Here is a 22,560-nt window from a genome sequence, read left to right as displayed (position 1 = left end):
GCTACCCATATTTGGCAATTCTGAACTAAGAGAACATCTGATTGACTAGAAAATGCTCACCTTTTGATATATGAATCAACTCTCATCTTTTAAGAGATGTCCCTCTGAGGTGTTATAATCTATTTGCCTGTGACTTTTTACATAGGTATGGAGACACTTTGGCATCAAGAGTACTGTTGACACTTTGGGAACCTAATATTACCCCTTAAAGAATAATTATTGCTATAATCAAGAGGGATGTGTGTGATAGAGGGAACACTTAAAGAAAACAGGTCCTTTGAAAGAAGGAACTTTGTTTCTTTTCCACTGTGGGAGCTAAGCCATTAGAATGGTGTTTGGCACACAGTAGGTTCTCAGTAAACACTCACTCGGCGAGTAGACAAATGCAAAATGGTGTCCCAGCAGCCTTAGTGTATAGACCATAAACAAGGTTTTATATATACGGCATGGCACATAGAACACTTTCAATAAACATTAGCTAATTTTACAGTTACAATTACAGATTTTGTACTGAGAGTGGCTTGAGATCCGGGACTTTCCATTTAACAAATTTGACACAGAGTTAAGCCCTGGGACCAGTACATGTTGTTTTTGTGAAGCATGTTGAAAAGAAGTTTTGATCTAAGGTATGGGAGGTTGGGTTAAAGGTGTTGATGTGATAGAGAATTCATTTCTTTTTCTTTCTTTTTTAAAAATATTTTTTTAATGTTTATTTTTGAGAGAGAGAGAAAGAACAAGCAAGGGAGGGGCGGAGAGAGAGAGGGGGACACAGAATCTGAGGTAGGCTCCAGGCTTTGAGCTATCAGCACAGAGCCCAACGCGGGGCTCAAACTCACGAGCTGTGAGATCATGACCTGAGTCAAAGTCAGGCGCCCAACAGACTGAGCCACCCAGGCGCCCCCCCCTTTTTTTTAATATTTAGTTTTGAGAGAGAACGAGGGGGGAGGAGGGGCAGAGAAAGAGACAGAGGATCTGAAGACGGCTCCATGCTGACAGCAGAGAGCCTGATATGGGGCTCGAAACCATGAACCGTGAGATAGTAACCTGAGCTGAAGTCAGACACTTAACTGACTGAGCCACCCAGGTGTCCCAAGAGTGCATTTTCACTGTATACCCAGGAATAACTGGTCATGTTTTTGAAACTTAGGTTTAATATTAGCAAGAAGCAACCACTTGCTAGGCAAGATACAAGGGAGAGAAAACGTGTTTTTCTTTACTCAAAAGCCTTCAGTGATTCTCCACTTTATTTTTTACAGAGTAAATGACAAATTGTTATTTGAGATGGTCTCTGTTCTTGTTCTAACCAATCCTTATCATGCAGTAAAAGTTTCAGACTAGTTTAAAAATTGTTTTTAATGTTTATTTATGAGAGAGAGAGAGAGAGAGAGAGAGAGAGAGAGAGAGAGAATGAGTCAGGGAGGAGCAGAGAGAGAGGGGAACAGGGGATCCAGAGCAGGTCTGCACTGGCAGCCTGACGTGGGGCTCAAACTCATGAATCGTGAGATCATGACCTGAGCTGAAGTCTGATGCTTAACCAGCTGAGCCATGCAGGTGTCCCTCAGACCAGTTTTAACATCAATTCTTATTGTTTTCCCTCCAACCCTGCTACTCCCTCCCTTCACCACTAAGAGTTCACTCTAGGACCTAAGGGCACTCACCCTTTGAATAAACTCAGCATTGTCCCACCCCTGATCTTTATTTTGAATGCACTTAAAACTCCACTTACAAAAATCCAATCATTGTCCAAGTGTCAACGTCAATCTCTTCATGAGGTCTTTCCCTAGAATCTCCAGTCATCTTTTCATTGGAATTTCCTTGGCACCTGTCAATTGATCTGGTGTTTATCTGAGTTGTGTACAAGTGTTTCTCAAGATATATATTTTTTCATCCTGTATCTCTTATACTTATAGCTTGGCACACGGCAGTTGCTCAATAAATAGAATTGTTTGATCTAATTTATCTTTTTTTCTTTACAAAAGAAGAGATTTGTTCCAGGTCTTCCAAGGAGATTTTTGGGACAGATTTTTAGCTTTCTGGTCTTTCCCAGAATTGTCTCCAAAATAGAAAATAGAGCTAATGTGGTAAGGCACAAAAATGAAAGAATGAGAAAAGAATAAGAAAAGAGGTGGGAGATTTTCCTTCCTCACATGGCAAGGATTGTCAAAAAATAGTGAGTGAACGAGGGAAGGGGGGTATGGGGCTTATAATTATGCTAAGGTAAGTACGTCCTACTTGACTAATTTCTTGGCAACTTCGGAAAAAAGTCTGTCCATTGCCGTGGGAACCTGAGCCAATGGGGAAAGAAGGGCAAGGAGGGAACATGGCCCAGCCTCTGCCTAGAAAAGCCACAGCTACAGCCACAACTGTCTTCATGCAATGAATTGCTTCCTCTGGATGGTAGTGGGGTGGGTGTGCAGGACAGAGCCACTGAAAGACAGAGGTAAAACTTGTGTTCGTGGATAAACATTCCTTACAGATTATATTACCCATGCGGCACAAATAAGCACAGGAGAGAAGAGTCTCCGACATGAGGTTATCTCTTTGTTTTGCAGTTTTGTATCTCAGGGGGACGTGAGGGTGTGGAGTAGAGCTGGAATCGCGATGGGCTTTTCTATAATGGCCCACACTGTGAGAAAAAGAGAAAGCAATGGCATATGCGTAGCCAACCAAGGTGGGGCTTGGCCACCATGTTGTTGCGGGAAATTTCTCTTTTGGTGGTACCACAGCTGTGGTACTTCTGATGATGAGTACTGGTGGCCAGGTGGAGCACAGAACTAGCACTCTGGGTGACAGTTACATGACCATCAGAGGGTTGTCCATTGCCCTGTCTCTTTGACTCCCCGTCTTGTGTCCTACTTCACAGAGAAACTAGAATCATTAGGCAGGAAATTCCTTCCTTCTCTGATACAAAACCTACAAAACTTCCTACTCGGCAGCCATTCTTTTCTTCTTTCTGCCTGTTCTATTACAAGAGCTGCTTCCTTTTCTAAGGCCAGTCCCCCTCCCACCTTTTCAGGACACTTTACTTTTAGTTATGACTTTTCTGTCCTATATAGCCCATTGCTCTTTCTCAACTAGATCTTTCTCACCATAATTTCAGCACGCTTAAATGTCTTGCAAAAAAATAAACCACAAAAGCCTTCCCTACTCCAGATTTCTAGCTACTGTTTTCTCTCTACCACTTTATTTACAATCATACTTTGGAAAGAGATGTGTCTGGTAATGTAGAGGGGGCTCAATAAAGACGTGTTGAAAGAATGAGTAAGTTGAAGAATGGGAAACTGAAAAGGGGAATAAATCATGCTCTTCCTCAACATAAGTCAAGTGCATTGCACTGTTACGTATTTCATACTCTTCCAAGAACTTCTACATATGGTCATAGAGAAATGGAAATACCAATACCAGAACTAACAACAGTCCACATTTATTGAGAATTTATACTGTGATGGGCACTGTGCTAGCACTTCAGGCACACTTACTCAGTAATTCTCATGATAGCCCTGTGAGGTACGTATTCTTCAATCCTTCTCTCCCAGCCCAGGAAGCTGGAGGACAGAGAGGTCTGGAAGCCCCTGCTGCCAGAGTCTAACTCCAGGCAACTGTTCTGGAGCTAGCTCCCACACCACTTTCAGGGGAAACCCTTGGTTTGTCTTTTCTTTCATTGCAAGTGGTAAATTTTTAAAAAAAATATATTTAAGGTAAATTTAAATAAGGAAGGCCTGTGGTTGAATGGAAAAACAGAATGTTAAAAGACCTGAATCCCAGATCTTAACTCTGTCATTACCTTGCAGCGAGTTACCTTGCAGCGTCACTGTTTTCTTTTTTGTTTTGTTTTCAGTTTTGTTTTTTGTTTTTGCTTGTAAAACTGAGAAACTGGGCTAAAAGAATTCTTGGGTGACTTCATTTGAAAGTTTTGTCAAATGTAAAGTGCTGTTTAAACGTGAATTAGAACTTTGATTTCATGCTCTGTGGAATAAATTTCAGTTCTAATGACAAGCCATTATTGTGAAGTACCATACATAGCTTTGATAAATACCTAACTTCATAATTTTCAGTTATTTTTCTAAGGTGGAAGTAATATAATGTTTTCTGGCCTATGGCTGTAGCTTCATCATCTGCATGTTTTTTTGTCTATTTATTTATTTTGAGAGAGAGAGAGAGAGAGTGCAAGGGACAGAGAGAGAGGGAGACAGAGAATCCCAAGCAGGCTCTGTTCTGTTAGCACAGAGCCCAAATGTGGGCATAATCTCAGGAGCTGTGAGATCATGACCTAAGCCGCAACAAAGAGTCCGTCACTTAACCGACTGAACCACCCAGGCGCCCCTTCATTTTCTGCATCTTAATATTACTTTATTTAGAAAAAAAATTCTATTTCAGATTGACATTGCTTTTTCTTTTTCATAAAATCCCATTCATTCTGATGATAAGAGGAATACTTGCTCATGGTAAAAAAAAGATAGAAAAACAAGAAGACAGGAAGAAGGAAATAATATTCATCTAGAAACAATACTTGTTAAAATTTTGGTGCTTTAAAAAAAATGTAGCTGAGATCTTTGTTTAAGATCTACAGTACCCTGCTTCTTTTTAATGTATTATAGACGTTTTGAGAAACTTTCTTTTGATGATACACAGTTTGCGTGACAGGAAATAACCAACTCCCCCTTGAGAAAAATTAAAGTAACCGGTGGCAGCCTCAAATCTGACTTTGTCACAATAGCGATTCCATTTCCTTCTTCTTTGGGGACAGCTGACAAGTGTCCTCCATTGTCATCACCACACCCTTCTCTTTCTTACCAAAGAATACAAGGTCGGGTGATAAAATGAGTAATTTGTCACTTGGCACCTTCTACCAGAGCAGTTGGAATACATAGTTGAAATTAGTTACATGTATGATTATATATTTTCTCATTAGGTTATATTTGTTATATATTTGTTATATATTTTCTCATTAGGTTATATTTGTTCAATGATATTGAAGCATTTTTATGCCAAAAAGGAGAGTCTCAATGTACTATAAAAAGAAAATAACTATTATAATATAAGGAAAACATTTAATATGAGTAATTATATATATGACACATAAAAGGAATATCTTGCATACATGTATTGCCTTTAAACATTAAAATTCATATATAAAGATGAATTATAGTCCACATGGTTAAGAGCTTGTGCTCTTCTGGTACTGGATTTTTTAGGGTGTGAATTTTGGCTTACAAGTTCTCTCTTTTTTTTATTTAAAAAGTTTTTAAAATGTTTATTCATTTTTGAGACAGAGCGAGAGAGAGCATGAGTGGAGGAGGAGCAGAGAGAGAGGGAGACACAGAGTCCAAGGCAGGCTCTAGACTCTGGGCTGTTAGCACGGAGCCCGATGCGGGGCTCAAACTCAGAAACTGTGAGATCATGACCTGAAGCTGAAGTCGGTCACTTAACCAACTGAGCCACCCAGGTGCCCCGGCTTACAAATTATTTTTTAGGTGAGTTATTTCTTTTCTTTGGGCCTCATTTTCCTCATCTTAAATAGTAGTCCCTACTTCATAGGGATCTTGTGGGATTAAATGCATCACCATGTGCAAAGCAGTATCTGGAACCTAAGAGCTCCACACATATTAGCTATTATTGTTATTATTATTGTTTGATATAATATGTGTATGGCATAGGTGACGTATGTCAGTGGTTCCCTAATACTCACAGAAAGGTCCAGAGCCAGGCTTGCCACATCAAGTAGCCTCAGGAAGTTTTGTAATATACTCTCCAGAGACTCAAGTTCAATGAGTTTGCAGTTACAGTGTGATGGATGCTTTCTTGGAGATGTGGTGGGAGCACAGAGGAGGGACTGAATAATTAGTCCTCTGGGAAGGTTGAAGCAGGTTTCACAAAGGTCATAATGGTGGGAGAGGGGTGAATAAATACTTCTTAGGAGAAGAGGTGGCTGGGGAGGGGTGTACTCAGTAGAGGAGGAAGGTACATCCAAAGTTCAACTACATCTACTGAGGACTTATTACAAGCAAGACGGACTGCTGGACTCACTGAGCTCATTTACCTCTCTAGTGAGGCTGGTGTTACAATCTCCTTCCATAAATGTGAACTGTAAGCAGTGTGTGCATTTTTCCCACACTCACAAAAGAAGTAGGATTCAAATCCAGGTCTGACTTCAAAGCTCTTTGTCTTTCTGCCAACTTCCTCCATTAACTGGGGTTAGGGTGTGCACTTAGCAGGGGGAATGCAGTGTGCATGGGGCTCTGGGTGGGCCATCATGGTGGACCAGGTTGGGTGAGAAGGACCTCTGATGTTTCTGGTGTTTGCAGCTGCCCTCCTGGGCTTCCAGGCCTTTGGAGACCTATAGCCTTGGGGGCCTTGCCTAAGAAGGCTCTCCACCTGGCCTCATGGGTCCTGTATCTGGGATTAAGCACTTCCCATCTTAAAGCTCTTGTGGTGGCTGTGGTTGGGTGCAGTGGCCACCACCATCTTCCTTGGGGACTTTCCTTGGTAAATGCTGCCACTTTCCTTTGGCACTGGTTCTACTGCCCTCTCTTAGGTTACTTATGAGTGATAAACCACCCAGGTGCCCCAAGGCAATTTGGTTTGCTAGTTAGAGAGAAAATGATCTTCTTGATCTTGTATTAACCCAGTGATCTCAAGTTGGAAACACAAAAAGATTCTAAGGATGGAACACTCTATTTTTTCATATGTAGAGTTAAATATGGACTATGGCAAGTCATTTAAATCTTCTCAAACTTTAAAGGTACGATAGAAATGAGAGGGCATAACCCCTCCTTTTATTTATTAATGAAGTCACAAGAGGTAGGCTGTGCTTCCTTCTGGGTAGGAGGCTGAATTTAATTTTATTTAACAAACAACTCATTCTGGCTCAGTGACTCATAGGATAACTTCAGTCAAAAGAAACTTAATTTACTCCTGCTTCCCTGTTTTACTGTCTCCAGAAATCCAAAGAACCCACTATACCAGAAATACTCTGAGTGGATCAGGGTTTTACTCAAGGAAGTGCTGCAGTAGAAAATGGCCATTTCTCTGTGCTACATTCCAGGGAGTTAACAAACCTGCTGGGCTCTGACATAAGCAAACACGTTTGTACCATAACAGAATCCATGATGTGGGGTAGGATGGTGTCTGAATCATGTTTACATAGTTTCTCACAGAGGAAAATAAATTGCTGGTGAGACGTCCTTGGGGGTTTTATTATCGATAATCTTATGCTTTGCTAAATCAAGCTTATTATAAACTAGAATCATAGGAACCCTTGAACAAAGTAGCTGTTGTTGACCCTTGAACAAAGATACCTGTTCTGGCCATATGACTCATGGACGATTGTAATACCCAAGGAATACAATGGAATTTCCAAAACAGGCCTTTCTGACCTGTACTGTGCTCCCTTATTAACAGCTCTCTCTTGGACTTGACTTCTGCAAAAAACCTGTCCCTGAGCTCACTATCTTTCCCTAACTCACCCTCCAACTTTCTTCACTGTTGATCTCATCTCCAATTCTTCAGATGGCCAGAACAACCCCAGGATCTCCCAGCATTCAGGATCATCAAGTTTTATCTCCTTTTCTCCACATCATCTCTGGATTTATACCTTCTTTCTACTTCCATTGTAGTCTGCTGCCTGATCACGTTTCTCTTGATTTAGTGAGTCTGCGCCTCCTACATATGAGTGTTAGTTAATTTTCTTAAGCACTATTTTATGGCATCTATGTTTTTCTCAAAATTCTCTAGTGACCCTCTTTGTTTAATGAGTCAAGTTCAAGTTCTTTATCTTGGCATTCCAAGCCTTTCGTTTTCTCTCTAGTCAACATACTTTACTACTTTCTGGACCTTCTACTTAATGACTTAATGTCTCCCATATGTCAGCTCAGTCTCACTTTTAGGCAATTCCTTCACAAGACCACACTCTATCTTATCTTTCAGAATTCAGCACAAGACCATAAAGCCTTCTTTTCCTGCTCAGAGCACTTCAGTAATCTCTGCCTTCTTTGGTCTCTGATTTATCGTTTTTGTCAGTTATTTTAGAACTAGACCATTTATGCTCTTGTAAGGTCCTTGGTTTAATGTGTGTTTGTCTTGCCTGTGTAATGAGATTGTTAGGTCTTCGAGGGTAAAGGAATCTCTAAAGTTTCCTTTTGAGCAGTCAGAATCCCCAGCCGAGGTATAGGATGTGGTAGGTGCCCCCTGCTACCCCAGTCCTTGTTGACCTGAAAGGAATTGTTGAGGTATTAGTATTTGGTGTCTCTGGCAGACTCCAATCTCATTGCTGTCTGGGACAAGAGCTATCCCAGCCCCGTGGTTACTGGTGTGGCTTAGCGCACCTTGGCCTCATGGCCTGCTTGGCAGACAGTGGATATTCTATTTATTGAATGAATGAATGGCAACCCAGAGGGAATACTGGCCTCCCTGAGCTCCCTGATTCAATTTTCTACTTTTTATCGCTCATCTAAAAAATAATGAATCGATTAAACAGTGTCAGCCAGGTTAACAAAAGGCAATGGCTGTTTTCAGTCCTAGCTTAGAAGGTGAAAACTGTTGGGGTGCCTGGGTGGCTCAGTCATTTCAGCGGCCAACTCTTGGTTTTGGCTCAGGTCATGATCTCGTGGTTTGTGAGTTCGAGCCCTGCATTGGGCTCCGTGCTGACAGTGCAGAGCCTGCTTGGGATTCTCTCTCTCTTCCTCTCTCTCTGCCCCCTTCTGCTGCTCATGCACCCTCTCTCTCAAAATAAATAAATAAACTTAAAAAAAAAAGAAGGTGAAAACTGTTTATTTTTCATTATGGTTTTCCCCAGAGAGTCAGATATATTGAGTGATCTCTCCTGACTTCTTCGGCTTCTACTTGAATACCTCATCTTCCAATAAAATTTATGTCTAGTTGAGTAGAGTTGTGGACGACTCTTTCTTGGTTCCTTAGGTCTTGAAGCACATTTCAGAATGGCTCTAAAAGTGTGCAGCCCTCCTCACTTCATTGTTGCTTTAGTCCTGTTCATGTTTTCATTCCTTCAGACCGCCTTCTATAATTTCCCAAGACTGAGTTAATTTCTCCCGTCCCCAACCTCCCCGAAGTTAATCCTGCTTTCCTCTGAATCCTGTATACGCATACATGTTTCTCATTTTATGTATGCTTTTATTATACATGCATGTGTTATTAAATGTATCCTATCACATCAAAATGTACAGGCTTACGTCTCTATAAAGTTCTCAGAGATGGGGGCTCTGTCTCATTTTATCTTTATATCTCCAGGACCTGGCTCACGGTCTACCCTAGGAGGTGCTCCATCGATGGTCACTGGTGAATAGTGACAGGGAATGGGTGAAACAGTGAGGGCAACATCAATTCTGTCTTCTGCAATGCAGTCATTTCAGTGGCTAACTATCCTGTTGGTCTGGTACTTCTGTATGTGAAATGCTGGGGAGCTTGGAACATGGAGCACGATCCAGGCGAGTCAGAAAGGAGCCGCAACCACAATCAACGTCTTGTCTTTCTTCTAGAGGAAGACAAATGTTGAACTTTGAAGTTGTGGAGTGTTACCTGGCACTCAGGAGAAGTCTAAGCTAGTCCCAGCTCGCATCTCTGTTCTCTATTGTGGGCCATGCGGCTGGGGGCCTGAATTTTGGGGAGAATGGGAAATCATCTTGTCAATATGATTTCTTTTAAATCACCCCATAACATTTTTTAAAGTGTATTTTGTATTTCATTTTCTCTTTCCTTTTTTCTTTTTTTATTGAAATTTAATTGGCATGTAACATTGTGTAAGCTTAAGTGTACAAGGTGTTTGATTTGATACATTTATATATTGCAATATGATTACTACTGTGTTAGCTAACATCTCTATTAGGTCATATAATTATCATTTAATTTTCATGGTGAGAATAATTAGGATGTAGTGCCTTAACAACTCTGAAGTTGATAATACAGTTGCCTGCAATCACTGTGTTGTACATGAGATTTCCAGGACTTATTTATCGACGAGTTGCACGTTTGTGCCCTTAAACACCTCACCCTGTAACATTTTAATTTAGGTTCTTTACATTTATGTGGTTCTCACAGGTAACGTTAAGAATCACCTTTAAGAAGATTACTAAAAGGTTATCACCATCCACTAGGAATTCTTTCTTAGAAAACTGAGTTTATAAGCAAATTGTCCCTCTTTAAGATGGGGACATCACTTAAGTACTAGATGGTTTGTAACATGCTGGGTGGCTTTTGGTTGACAGCTCTTCTGCGAATGTACTTTATATTTTTGCATGGTGTAACGTTTTAGATGGCAGCTTTTAAAAAAAGTATTTGAGTCTCTGGGTCACTTGTTCTCCATAAAAAGATATATATATATATGTATATATTATGTATATTATATATTTATATATCATAAATATATAGTATTTATTAGTTCGATCAAAAGTAATGAGTAAAGGGAAATGTTTTTGTAGCTCTGCTAAAATTACCTCATGCTTGTGCAGCGATAATGGCCCCGCCTGGAGAGGCGGATCTGGAGGAATAGAACTTTAAAGATCAAGATTAGCAAATTAACCAACAGGAAAAGCCAAATAGCCAATTAACCTACTACTGCAAAGTCCTGGGGCTCGTCTGGGGCTCCAGGCTCTCTGTGGCAGCTGAATTTGCTGCCCTGAAACTTGCAGCTAAAGCTGCCTTATTCCTTCAAGCTCCACAGTCACTGGGAATGTTTGCTTTGTATGTCACTTCCTTTGCTGAGCGAGTGTGGAAATCACATTGTGTTGCTCTGAAATGGTTGCCATGGGAACATCTCCACCTAGTCATTATCTACTCAGCCTACTGATTATATTAAACCAGGAGACAGAGATGTACAAGGGGAGCTGTAACCACCTGTTCTGCAGAAAATTGTGATTGCTTCTGCGACATTCGCCCGTGAGGCCACACGTTTCTCTCAACACTCCTCTCTCCATTTTCTCTTCTCGTGTTTCCCTCCACACAGAGTTAGTAAATGACATAAATCTATAGGAAATTGGCATTGGGATAATCAAGCCATTGCTTTCCCATTCTTCCGGCCCTCTTTCAGGTCTCTGCTTTAGTATCTCAGGTAGAATAAAAATAATTGTCACCCTTTCCTCTCACTCTCTTCTGCCCACCCCCACCTCCCATGCTTAGGTGTAAAGATAATCTTCTTTAAAGGTCTATGATTCCTGTGGCCTATGCAATGAAGCCACGTTTTTCTGCTACTTATCCAGAGAAACTTCTCAAAGTTCATATAAATGCCTGTTTTCTAAATTGTATAAAATATAAATAGTAAATAATACTGTCTGTCAACAGGTAACTTTATCTTACCTATTCTCAACCAAGACATGCATGGATCTGCCTGTATCTCTTATGAGGAGGATTTTCTGATCTTTATTCCTGGATTGAAAGTGACATTTAAGAGGTGTTGTCTTGAAGTAACTTTTTTTTTTTTTGTAGAAAAACTATAAAATCCATTGACTTTGTAATTTGTCGTCTAAACCAGAATACTTAGGGAGTGGGAAATGGCATTATTAATAAGTATGCCTGAAAAACAGGTACAAATTTGACTATGCCAGGCAAACTAGGTGTATATTGTCATCTTACATGTAGAATGTAGAATGTAGACAAGTTCATAGGTGTGGTAGTCCCATGTCTTCAAAAAATATGGGAAAGGGGCACCTCTTACAGAAGAATGTTTGTGCAGATAGAAATTATAATTGTGGAATTTAAATGCTGAACCAGCAAGAAAGTTCTCTGTTTATATTTCTGTCGCATGTAAATTAAGCCAATGTGAATCCATCCTTGAAAGTAAACTGATGGCACTGGGGATTGAAAAGAAAAAAATGACATGAACAAAGGAAAACAGACCAGGCTGAATGCACCTATGGAGATGTCATAGACCCTTTAAATTTTGTTTAAAAATCTAATTTAAGAGTTAGTAAATTTTTTCTGTAAAGGGCCATATAGTAAATATTTTTGGCTTTGTGGGCCATATGGTCTCTGTGGATAAAAGTGGCTGTCAATGATATATAAATGAATGAGCATGGCTATGTTCCAATAAAATCTTATTTACAAAACAGGCATGGGGGCTTATGGGTGGCCCAGTCGGTTAAGCATCTAACTTTGGCTCAGGTCATGATCTTGAGGTCCATAAGTTGGAGCCCTTTGTCCGTCTCTGTGCTGATAGCTCAGAGCCTGGAGCCTGCTTCCCCCTCTCTCTACCCCTCTCCCACTTGTGCTCTGTCTCTCTCTCTCTCTCTCTCTCTCAAAAATAAATAAACATCATATCTATCTATCTATCTATCTATCTCTATCTCTATATCTATCTGTCACAAAATAGGCATGGACGGGAGCACAGGTTTACTGCATTGGTTGTCATTGGCCCAGTCTCATTCTGGTTAACTGTTTTAATATCTGTAAACTTTATTCTGAAAAAAGGAAAGTTATTTTATTTATGTTATGCTATTTTATTTTTTTAAGTTTATTTATTTATTTTGAGAGAGAGAGAGAGAGAGAGAGAGAAAGTGAGCTTGAGCTGGGGAGGGGCAGAGAGAGGGAGAGAGAGAATCCCAAGCAGGCTTTGTGCTGTCAGCCCAGAGCCCCACACCAGGCTTGATCCCATGAACCGGGCTCAATCCCATGAGATCATGACCTGAGCTGAAATCAAGAGTGGACGCTTAACCGACTGAGCCACCGGGGTGCCCCCAGGAAAGTTATTTTAGATATTAATTCTGATGTTTTCTGTTCTGCTATGGCAGGTTGGGGCTGTGCCTGATGGGGCCAGTGGAGAAGTGCAATGGGCCTTACTAGTAATGTACATTTTTGTTACACATGTTCCAGCCATTCAAGACATATGTTGAAGAGAGTGGTAGAAGGTAACCCCCCAGGGACACTCTGGACAGGGGGTGGCAGCCATGTGGGTTTCACTAAGCATTTTAGAAGAAAGGCTGTAGGGATGAGACACAGGGTATAGAGGTTATGGTGCTTTGGTTTTTCCTATAAATTGTCTTTTTAAGCAAGTCCAAGGGTAGGTTCTACCTTGGGAGAGAGAGCAAAACTGCAAGCACCTGAGGAAAATAATCTTTGGTCTCTGCCTGTACTTGGGAAAAAAATGACTCAAAATTAAGGTAAATGATACAAAAAAATCACTTTAAACTAGTCTTGTACTTACTGTGTAGAATTGGAATCAGTTGGTAAAAATAAGAGTTTTAGCAAAAGGTCCCAAAATGTATCTTTGGGGTTTATTTTTAAATTTTTATAGAAGTATATTTAAAATGTTTCCCTCTAGGCAGAAAGCACACACTAATAACTCAGGCAGGCAAACCCCAACAGGAACATGAATGACATTAAAGAGAACTAAATAGGCTCTATATAAAGTAGTAGGAGGTATGACATGTATATTACATCTTACGTGACTGTACATAACACAGATAGAACATACCTGGTTCTACCTGGCGACAAGTTACTTTAATTGCTGACTAACGCAGGAAATTGTGGAGAATGACTGCAGTAATGTTATTGATTCAATTTTCAACTCAGTAACTGGGTATGCCAGGCATTTGACAATGGAATAGACAGTACCACAAATAAGGAAGAATCTCAGAGGGCTTCAGTCCTATCTGAGCTGTCGAGAAAAATATAGGGGATGACTGGCATTTATAATTATTTAATACAGACTTTTTGAGGGGATCCTTTGATCTAGTTGGACAGATATTCAGGATCTTGTAGTCTGTTTAGGGAACTGTTCTACACATCTAGGAAAAAAAAAGTGAGTCCACTAGAAAGCAAAATACAATGAAGGTAAGTTGATATCGCCTTAGCATGTTTTATTGCTAAAGAGACATGAGTGAAGGAATTATCCAGAGTGCAGTGCTGAGCAGAGGAAAAAGAAATTTCAGAATGGATGGCCAACACTATCACTTAATGTGTGGAGGGTCCTGAGCAACATACGGGGTGAAATGGGGGTGGAGGGAAGATAGCATCCCAGGCCAGGGGAAGGAGGCTGGGGGTCAGTCCAGACACTAGGAAGTTTCTGGAGGACCTTCAGAAGAGGGATGACAGGATAGTACCTGCTTGTATGTGATTTGTTATATAGTGAATAATATAGTAGTGAAATATTATCTGCATTGGTTTTCTGTTTAAAATTTTTATACATTTTTTCAGTTTTTTTTAACGTTCTGAAAGTAAAACAGATGATAAAAAAAAACCCCAAATCCAAGTGTTGCAAGGACCTATGATGTATATAGGAAAATTATTCCTTAATCCCACTTGCAAAGATATCTGCTCTTAGCTGATGTTGCTTATTAACATTGGAATAATTTAGAAACAGATTATATCATTTGGAACCTTGGAATTATTATAAAGAGAAGTATCTCCTATTTTTCCTAATTTGTTCATGCCTTATATTCGAAAACATGACATAACATCTCATCTAATATTGAAAGAGACTTTTTTAGTTATTTTCTCCATCTCACACTTCGTATGTGAAGCCATTGGAGAGTCCTGATCTCTTTGAGACAGTGAATTAACTGGACTCTCTGCTCATCCCCATCTTGCTTGGTGGAACCGTATGCCTGGGAACTGGAAGTCAGTACAATCTAGATATTGTCAAAAGGGGTAACTTCCATGAGTAGCTGGACCAGCCTAATCAGGGTCATAAGAAAAGCTGAGATACCATTTGAGCTCCCCATAGTCTGTATCCAATATTACATTGGGTTAGCAAATCAACTGTGTCTTCGAAAATGCATTTTTTGGGGGGGCTGGGTTGGGGAGGTTATCTCTAGTATGGAAAGGTTACTCCAAGTCTCTGTGTCCCAGAAAGAGCTGAGAAAACGGATATTTCACATTGCTATGGAAGTTTAATAAGCTAGGAGAAATACAAGCATCTCTATTCACTACTGACCTTTTGAGGATCCAAGGATAGCAAGTTTTGACTTCTCCTAGTAATTTTTAGGGGTCGAGGTAAATCAAATTACCTTTCTGCTGAACTTGTTTATGCCAAAGGAAAGTAATACTCTGTGGGTGCAACCCAGAACTTTGAAATTTATCGATGGGAAGTGGTATGAGAACCAAACACTGAAAACCTTGGAGCAAACTGTGAAATTTATACAGTTTCTCCCCCCACCGCCCCCACCCCCAAGTCCAAAGTGCAGGATGATTGCAATAGAAGGCATGCTATCAGGCAGGGTGACTGGTCACTGGTTTGGGTTTCCAAAGGAATTTGAAATTAACAGAATTATGAACCAGAGGTTGAGCAAAACTCCAAATAAGGAGTAATATATGAAGGGGAAAGATAGAAAGAAATGACTTTCCGAGGTAGTTCTAATGGAAGAAGCAGCAAGTGCACACTACAAGGGCTCAGCCATGGTGTAGAGCTTTATGAGGAATGCAAGAACAGATCTCAGGGACTTCGATGAGACAAAGAAGGGAGAATTAGACAATGGGTAGTTACTAAGGGCCATATGTGAGTAGGTTTCCCTGTGGGGTTTTAACAATAAAATAGAATCTCATCTGGTCTAGTTCTGGATGAAGGTGGAAAGAATGTGCTGGATGATGAAAGGAATAAGTTTCCCTGTATAGGGCTTCACAGTTTTTAAGGCTTACATTCTGAAAGCTGAAATGATCTCATTTGATTCTCACTAAAGCTCTGGGAGGTAGGGCAGTGCCAGAATCACTTCACTAGGGAGGAAATCTAAAGACAAAGGGTTAAGTTCCATTTGGGAGGGGAGACATGGAGGAAGGAAGGCAGACCTCTGAGGGTTTTGAAGTTCAGAGGGAAGTGAGATTTTTTTTTTTAAAGAAAACGTTTGTTCCTTTCCAGGTACACTTGATTACTCACTGTTAAGTAGGCGGAAGTCAATGAATGGGTAGGAGCCGCGGCGTTCAGCAGGAACCCCCGTCTGACCCCTTAGTCGTACATCTCCTAAAAAACAGAAAATCCAAACAAATGTTTGAAAACATTGCCAAGTGTATTCACTTTTCCTCTGTAAATCCTCTTACTCACTTATGTCACTGGAGCCAAATGTCAGAAGGAAAATGATTTCCACTTACCTTGCTTAAGAGAGAGCTATGTGAGAGGGGATATTTAATGAATGTTAAGTGTAATGAACTTAGCAGTACTCTAATAAGTGAAGCAGCACTCTGCTGTCTTTTAGATTTGCCTAGAAGGTGGATCTGTGAAAATTTTAGTAATTTACAAGATTTCCATAGTCTGAGGGCCACAAGGAGGGGGCATCTGAATCTGGGAGAACAAATGATGCTCTGGGATTAAAGCTTTTATTCTTGTTAGAATGTTTAACTGCCCAGTGTTATTTCTCTTGGTTCCAGCACAGTTGTTCTCTGACTAGTGTCCATTGCCCTGTTGCCCGCCCAGGATTTATCATTGATCTGCTTTGGAATTTGCTCCATGAAGGCCAGCCCAGCTCCAGGTACTTCAGACACTTGCCACCCTTGTACACGAAATAGTCAGTGGAGCTTGTAGAACTTATTCATTTGCAGGTTTTCTTTAATGTCTGCATTCACGTTCCTTTTTGCTGTGTCTTCTGCCTTCCCGATCAAGGGAGGGAATGAAATAGAATGGAAAGAGCATGTACTTTAAGACGAAATAGACCTAGGACAATCTCGGCTCAGACACTTGCTACCTGTATGATCTTGGGAAATTTATTTCTCTGAACCTCAGTGGTTCACAGTGTCATGGGTTGAAGAATATAAAATAACACTTGCTGCCTTGCAATAAATGCTGGGTTTACTTCTTTCTAAACTCCTGCAAAGGATCATGCATATTAATTATGTGTTTTGCATTTTTCCATAGTGCTTTGTGTATTGTATGGCACTTAGCAGACTCTAAGTGAATGTCTTCTGTTGACAAGAATAAATATAAAGACAAAAATGTACAAATTAGCACATAAAATATGGAATTAGAGGAGAGAGAAAAATACGTGAGATCTCTATATTTCTGGAAGAACTGAATCAGGGAAAGTTTCAATTCCACGAGTAATGGGTCCCCTCCCATAAACCACTTTTTCCCAGACATGACATGGCAGTGAGGCCTTAGCCTATGAGTAGAGAAAAGGGACAGTCATCTCTCCTCCATTCCTACCCCCTGGAGTTAACCAGGGTCTGAGTGAGATCCCCTTCAGCTGTAACCAGTGCCATTGGCAATGTTTAAAATATCCCTTACAGATGGGCGTTGTGTATGTTTGGGCTTACAAACTGCAAGCTGTGAGCCTCTGGGTTATTCTGTGATTTGAATTTTATATTGGTGCCTTATTTAATGCTTTGTATAATCTGATATTACAGTGCCATGTTGATATTAAGGAATGTTACAATTTATGGAATAAAAGGGGAGGAGGAAGAAAGAGATGGAAAAGCATTTTTATAAATATGAATATCATCTGAGATCAAAGAAAGGAATGCTGTTAGCATTTGGCAAGTTCATGGGGGTAGATGGCCAGCAGTTATAGGAAATCCACTAGGGAGAGTTGAAGGGTTTTCTTGTCTTCAGCAGCTTGTCTTGAACACTCCATGTTTACAGCACTCTAAAGAGTTCACAAAGCACTTTCACAAACATCACAGTGTATTTATTTTCTTGTTTATCTCATTGGATGCTCACAATAGCCTTGTGAGGAGAGCCACTATTATTCTACTTACTTTATAGGTGAGAAAATGGAGGCTCAGGAAGAAAGTTCAGGCCTGCTGTTCACCTACCCAGCTCCAGCTCAGGGTGCGGGTGGGCCCTTTAGAGGCGCTCAGTAGATATCTATGGACTTTAACTGACTGGCTGAGTTTATGGTGCTTTAACTTATAACTAGCAGGGCTGGTCCTTAAATCTAGGTTATTAAACTTCATAGGCAGAGCTCTCTCCTCAATAACATTGGTTTCTAATCTTAAGGAGTCTGTACATAATGGTTTAAAAAAAAATCACAGACCCTCACATGATAGGTGAAATTTAGCAGCCATTGGGAAAATACAGCACGCCAAAATGATATAATAAATTCAGCAGTGCCTAAATGATTTATATTTTCTAAATGATAATCAGATAGACATATGCTTCAAAACTTATGCATGGATAAGCCTGTATTCATTCGGTCTATGAAGCCGGCTAGGCTTTAGGTTTGTTGACCTGTTGTGTCATCCCTGTGGGCTTCTCTAAGGGGTTTCAGGCTCACCAATTGGAAATCACTTGTCCACTAGTAATTTTTTTTCCCAGGATTAGCAAAGCATCCCTCCTGACTGTGTAGTTCAGAGGGTACCATTTTCCCAGAAAACTTCTGCATAATATCAATAGAGGTTTTGAAGCCTCTGTCAAAATTTATTCCTTTTGTCCATCTGACAGTCTAAGGCAGAGGACGCCCATTATCATTCAGGGCTTTAGGTTTAGGGATGAACATGGAGGAGACAGCATCACAAGGCAAGCTAGGTAAAGGGAAGGCAATATGTGAGTAATTCAGAGATTCCTGTTACTGACAGGATCAATATCTCACCATCTTGGGTGACTGTGGGCAACTCAATAACCACTTTGAGGTCCAGTTTCTAATATTTAAATTAATTGGCATAATTACAGCAGCTTCGCCTCCCTCACAGGGTTGTTGTGAGAAAATTATAAGGTGCATGAAAATAGCATGAGGGTTAGAATTTCTTGAAACCTTACACGGTACTAAGCATTTTACATGTATTATTGAATATCATCTACCCAACAACCCAGCGAAGTAGGTGTTATTATTAGACCATTTTACAGATGAGGAAACTGAAACCAGTGGAAATTTGATAATTTGTCCAAGCTCACAGAATTAGTAAGGGTGGAGTTTGTATTCAAATTCGAAATTGGCTCTTAAACCCCATGTTCTTAACCTTTATCCTATATCATCAGGATAAAAAATCATAGAAACAGCTAAGCATTCACTTTTTTATGGCCCAATGTATGCTTTGATTGCTATTTGCCAATAAACCAAATATATATTCATCATGACTCCTGAAACTTGAGTACGAGGGGAATCCACCCCCTTGATGAGTTCAAGATTCAATCAGATAGATGTTGTTTATTTGAATAGCAGTCCAGCGGAAATGAGCCGAACGAGTAAGACAACCAAATCCTGTTCTGGATCAACAAGGCATCTATTATTTTCAAGTAAGAGATGGAAAGCAATTATTAAAAATATTATTCAGTAAAACTGAAATTACCTAGCAACTAATTTAATCAAGCTCTTAATTAAATAGAATTTTCATGATGTAATGCCATTTTGGGGAAAAAGAAACAGTGAAGAAAGTTGATAGCAAAGGCACTTAAATAAACAAACAGAACAAAACAAATCAACAGCAACAACAACAAACTACAAAACCCATACCTGAAAGCTTCCTTTTCAATGCTTCTTCTGTCTATAACTACAATTATAGTTTTGGAAGTGGATTACTCATAAACCTAATGATGGTTTTTAGGGGTAGTAAATAATAGTGTTTAAAAAGGATGAAATCATGTTAAAAGTACTAGTAAGGCAGGAGGCAGGACAATTGTAAGTGGGCTAACAAAGCATTTTAGAAAATTTCAACACGGAAAGGTAAATACAAACAAACCAAACAGTCCACATTCTGAGCATTCAATTTATTTGAGAATAAGGTAATATTCATGTTTTAAGGATATATTTCCAATATAGAAAGTTCTCTCTCATTCTCCCTGCTGTTATTAGCCCCTCTGATACTAAATTGCTTCAATATGCTCGTGGGAAGAGAGAAATAATTCAGTAACAACCGTCCCTGGAGGAGCAGAGGCCACTGGGCTGATGTCCGAAAAACAGAACAAGTAGCGTCCTGCTGAACTGCTTTTTCTGGCCTCTGGTCTCAGGCAATCATCTATTTACCTAAGGCCTTATATCCAAGCTAAACAATTATTTTGACTATTCATTAGGCCCTTGTTTCACTTAAGCAACTTTTTTTTCTGGCAAGCGAAAGGTGCTGTGGAAGCCGGGTCGGAAGTGTTGACAGCTCAGAGTCGTGTCCTCAGCCTGTCCTTATTGTGTTCCAAAATGAAACAAACAGCAGGGAAATTCTTATTTTGAAAGGGCTGCTTCTCTTTTGCCCCTTCAGGCCGAAAACATAACATGTCGTCCTCGGGTATTTAAGGCTGCAAACACAGGCAGAGAGCTGAGCTGAGTGGCTCCAGGAGCCAAGACCCGGAGACAGCCACTCACCCTCCCAGGGGACGTGGTTCCGGGATGGACCTCTTGCCCACTTGGCCTCTCAGGCTGTCTCTGTTTAATAAAAGCTTGCGCTAGGGAGCAGACATTATGTGGCCTCTTATGTAACTGGCAAATATGGCGGAGACTCTGACAGCAATGACAACTTACAGTGGCTGAAACATGGGCCATATGACGAGAACCAGACTCTGGCCCCGGTTGTGGAGTCAAGGTCACTTCAGGGTGGGGAAATGGGGTCGGAAAGGAACAGAGCAGTGGCTACTGTGCTCCTATGGCATCTGAGACAAATGAAGAAGGTGATGATGACAGCTGCAGGAAACACGGAGAGAGATTCATAGCAGGGGTGTCGCTATGAACAAGGAAGATGAGCTGGTGATAGTGTCAGAAAGATGCAACCATGGAGCGGCCCAAATATGGTGGGGAGAAGAAGCTCTCGTGAAAGTTATTGCTTTGAGCTTCTTTAGACACTACTAATTCACATCACTGCTGTAAACTTGCAAAATGAGGGCAGACAGAACCCAGACCCCCAGATCTCAGACAGGAGCTTTCGCCAGGGTGCACTGCCTCAGCTGGCGGCTTCGAACATTTCAGATGACTACTCTCAATTAGCAAAGTGAATTATTTCTTCTAAGATGTTTATCTAGCCAAACAAAGAGGAGGAAGGTTGTGCAATTTGATCACTCCGTAGATTTATGGGATAGTACAGGCAGCCAGTTTAGATAACTCAGGCAGAGATGATTGTTCTGAGTGCTATGAGCTTGCATGAGATCCAAGATGGCTGATAGACCAAATTTCCCATTTGGGGCTTCAATCTTCTGCTTTACTTTTTTGAGTGAGCCTGGGCCTGTCTAGTTACTAAGGGCTATGTGTTGATCTGGCTGAGTAGGAGGCTTCTTGTCTATTGACCTGTTGCACTAATTGTGTATTTCTGGGCTGTTGCTGAGAGGGCTTTGTGTGTAGGAAAGAGACAAACCAGAGTTAGTTGGCCAAAACCACACTTCTGGCAAAAGAAACAAAATAAAGTTTTCTTTGCATGTGAAAAAAAAAGTTCTTTCTTTTTTTTTCTTTTTAAAAACCTTGGTCTCTATATCAAAATCAAGAGAAAGGAGAAATTTCACCAAGTTAGAGTCCCCAGACAATACTATATATACTACCTTGCAACTTTTGCTTAGACTTATTAAATACTTTATGACAGAGGTGCGTTTTGGGACTTGAATGTTACAAAGGTGAATGTATAAATAGCACTGCCTTTATTTTCTAAAGTAAGTGAGGTAGGTTTCAACTCAGACTAGACATTCTTCAGCTCGATGGTTATACAGAGGGAAAATAAGAAAAAAAAAGTTGAGAAAAAAAAAAGTTACAATCACCAGGAACACAGGAGTCTAATAAAAAAAAAAAAAAGATATTGAACAAGAAGCAGCAGAAATGCCTAAGGAGAATTCCAAAAAGCTGTAAAAGAACTTAAAAGAACACAAAGAACATGTCCTCTTATAAAGATTAAGAATAAGGGGAATAATCTGCAGAGTCATTTTAGGGAATATGTGATCTGGGTCTGCCTTAAGTAATGAAAACACTGATGTAAACTTGCATATTATTCACTTATTTCTGGGATAATGCTTTTCATTTCCAGAATCTCATCAAAGCAAAGTTTATTGTTTTTAAATAAGTGTTATATAGTTATAAATGTAGGTATCTCTGCTCCTGTTCACACCCCACCCCTTCATAATGCCTGGTACATCGTAGGCACTCAAAAAATAGTAACTATTATTCTTTGTTACTATTCTTCTGAGATTTCTGCCCCCTCACCTCCCCTCTCCTATGATAGTCATTATCATTTAGGAAGATTTCTAAGTAGGGAACTGTTTTAAGGACTCTACATGTATAAGATGGTTTAGTCCTTATGACAGTCTGCCTGAGGGAGATGTGTGTTTCATCCCCCTTGTACTGAGGAACGCAAAGAGCTTACAAGTGACTGAATTGGGATTAGAAGCCAAGTGGCGTCGGGAACACTTGCTCTCTAACCACTGTTGCACAGGGCCACCGTCCCCATTCTCCACAGCAGCGACCAGTGCAATCACTCATGACATTATTACGGTTTCCTTTGATTTCCCGAGCTCTTTCTCTTCTCTGTGCTGGGTAGTTTAGGGTTAAAAAGAAGAGTACCAAAGCCATGTCCTGGGGAAAGACAAATGTTTATCCTGGTACTTTTTCATGGGAGCATTGCAATCCCACCATGACAAGAATGCTGTGGCCCATGTCATGGGAACCCATGAGGCCCCAGTGGTGCAGGTTAGACCAGAGGGAGTATGGATCCCACCGCAGATATAGGCATCTTGCAGGTCAGTAGGACTTTTGAGTAAGTGAGTAAGTAAAGGGACCAACTCTAGGTTGG

At 40.4% G+C, this 22,560-nt stretch overlaps 1 protein-coding gene across 3 annotated transcripts in view; it reads right to left on the bottom strand.

The window, feature by feature from the left end:
• Positions 1-22,560, bottom strand: part of PDE7B (phosphodiesterase 7B) — a 578,460-nt gene that overhangs the window by 61,231 nt on the left and 494,669 nt on the right. For all 3 annotated transcript variants that reach the window (XM_049654412.1, XM_049654413.1, XM_049654414.1), the window contains one exon: positions 15,818-15,901. In XM_049654412.1, coding sequence (XP_049510369.1) covers positions 15,818-15,901 — 84 coding nt within the window. The remainder of the gene's footprint in view (positions 1-15,817; positions 15,902-22,560) is intronic.

This window comes from Panthera uncia (assembly GCF_023721935.1).
Source record: "Panthera uncia isolate 11264 chromosome B2 unlocalized genomic scaffold, Puncia_PCG_1.0 HiC_scaffold_24, whole genome shotgun sequence".
Taxonomy (NCBI): domain Eukaryota; kingdom Metazoa; phylum Chordata; class Mammalia; order Carnivora; family Felidae; genus Panthera; species Panthera uncia.
Note: the sequence above shows the minus strand (reverse complement) of the source record. Positions and strands in the feature narration are given on the sequence as shown.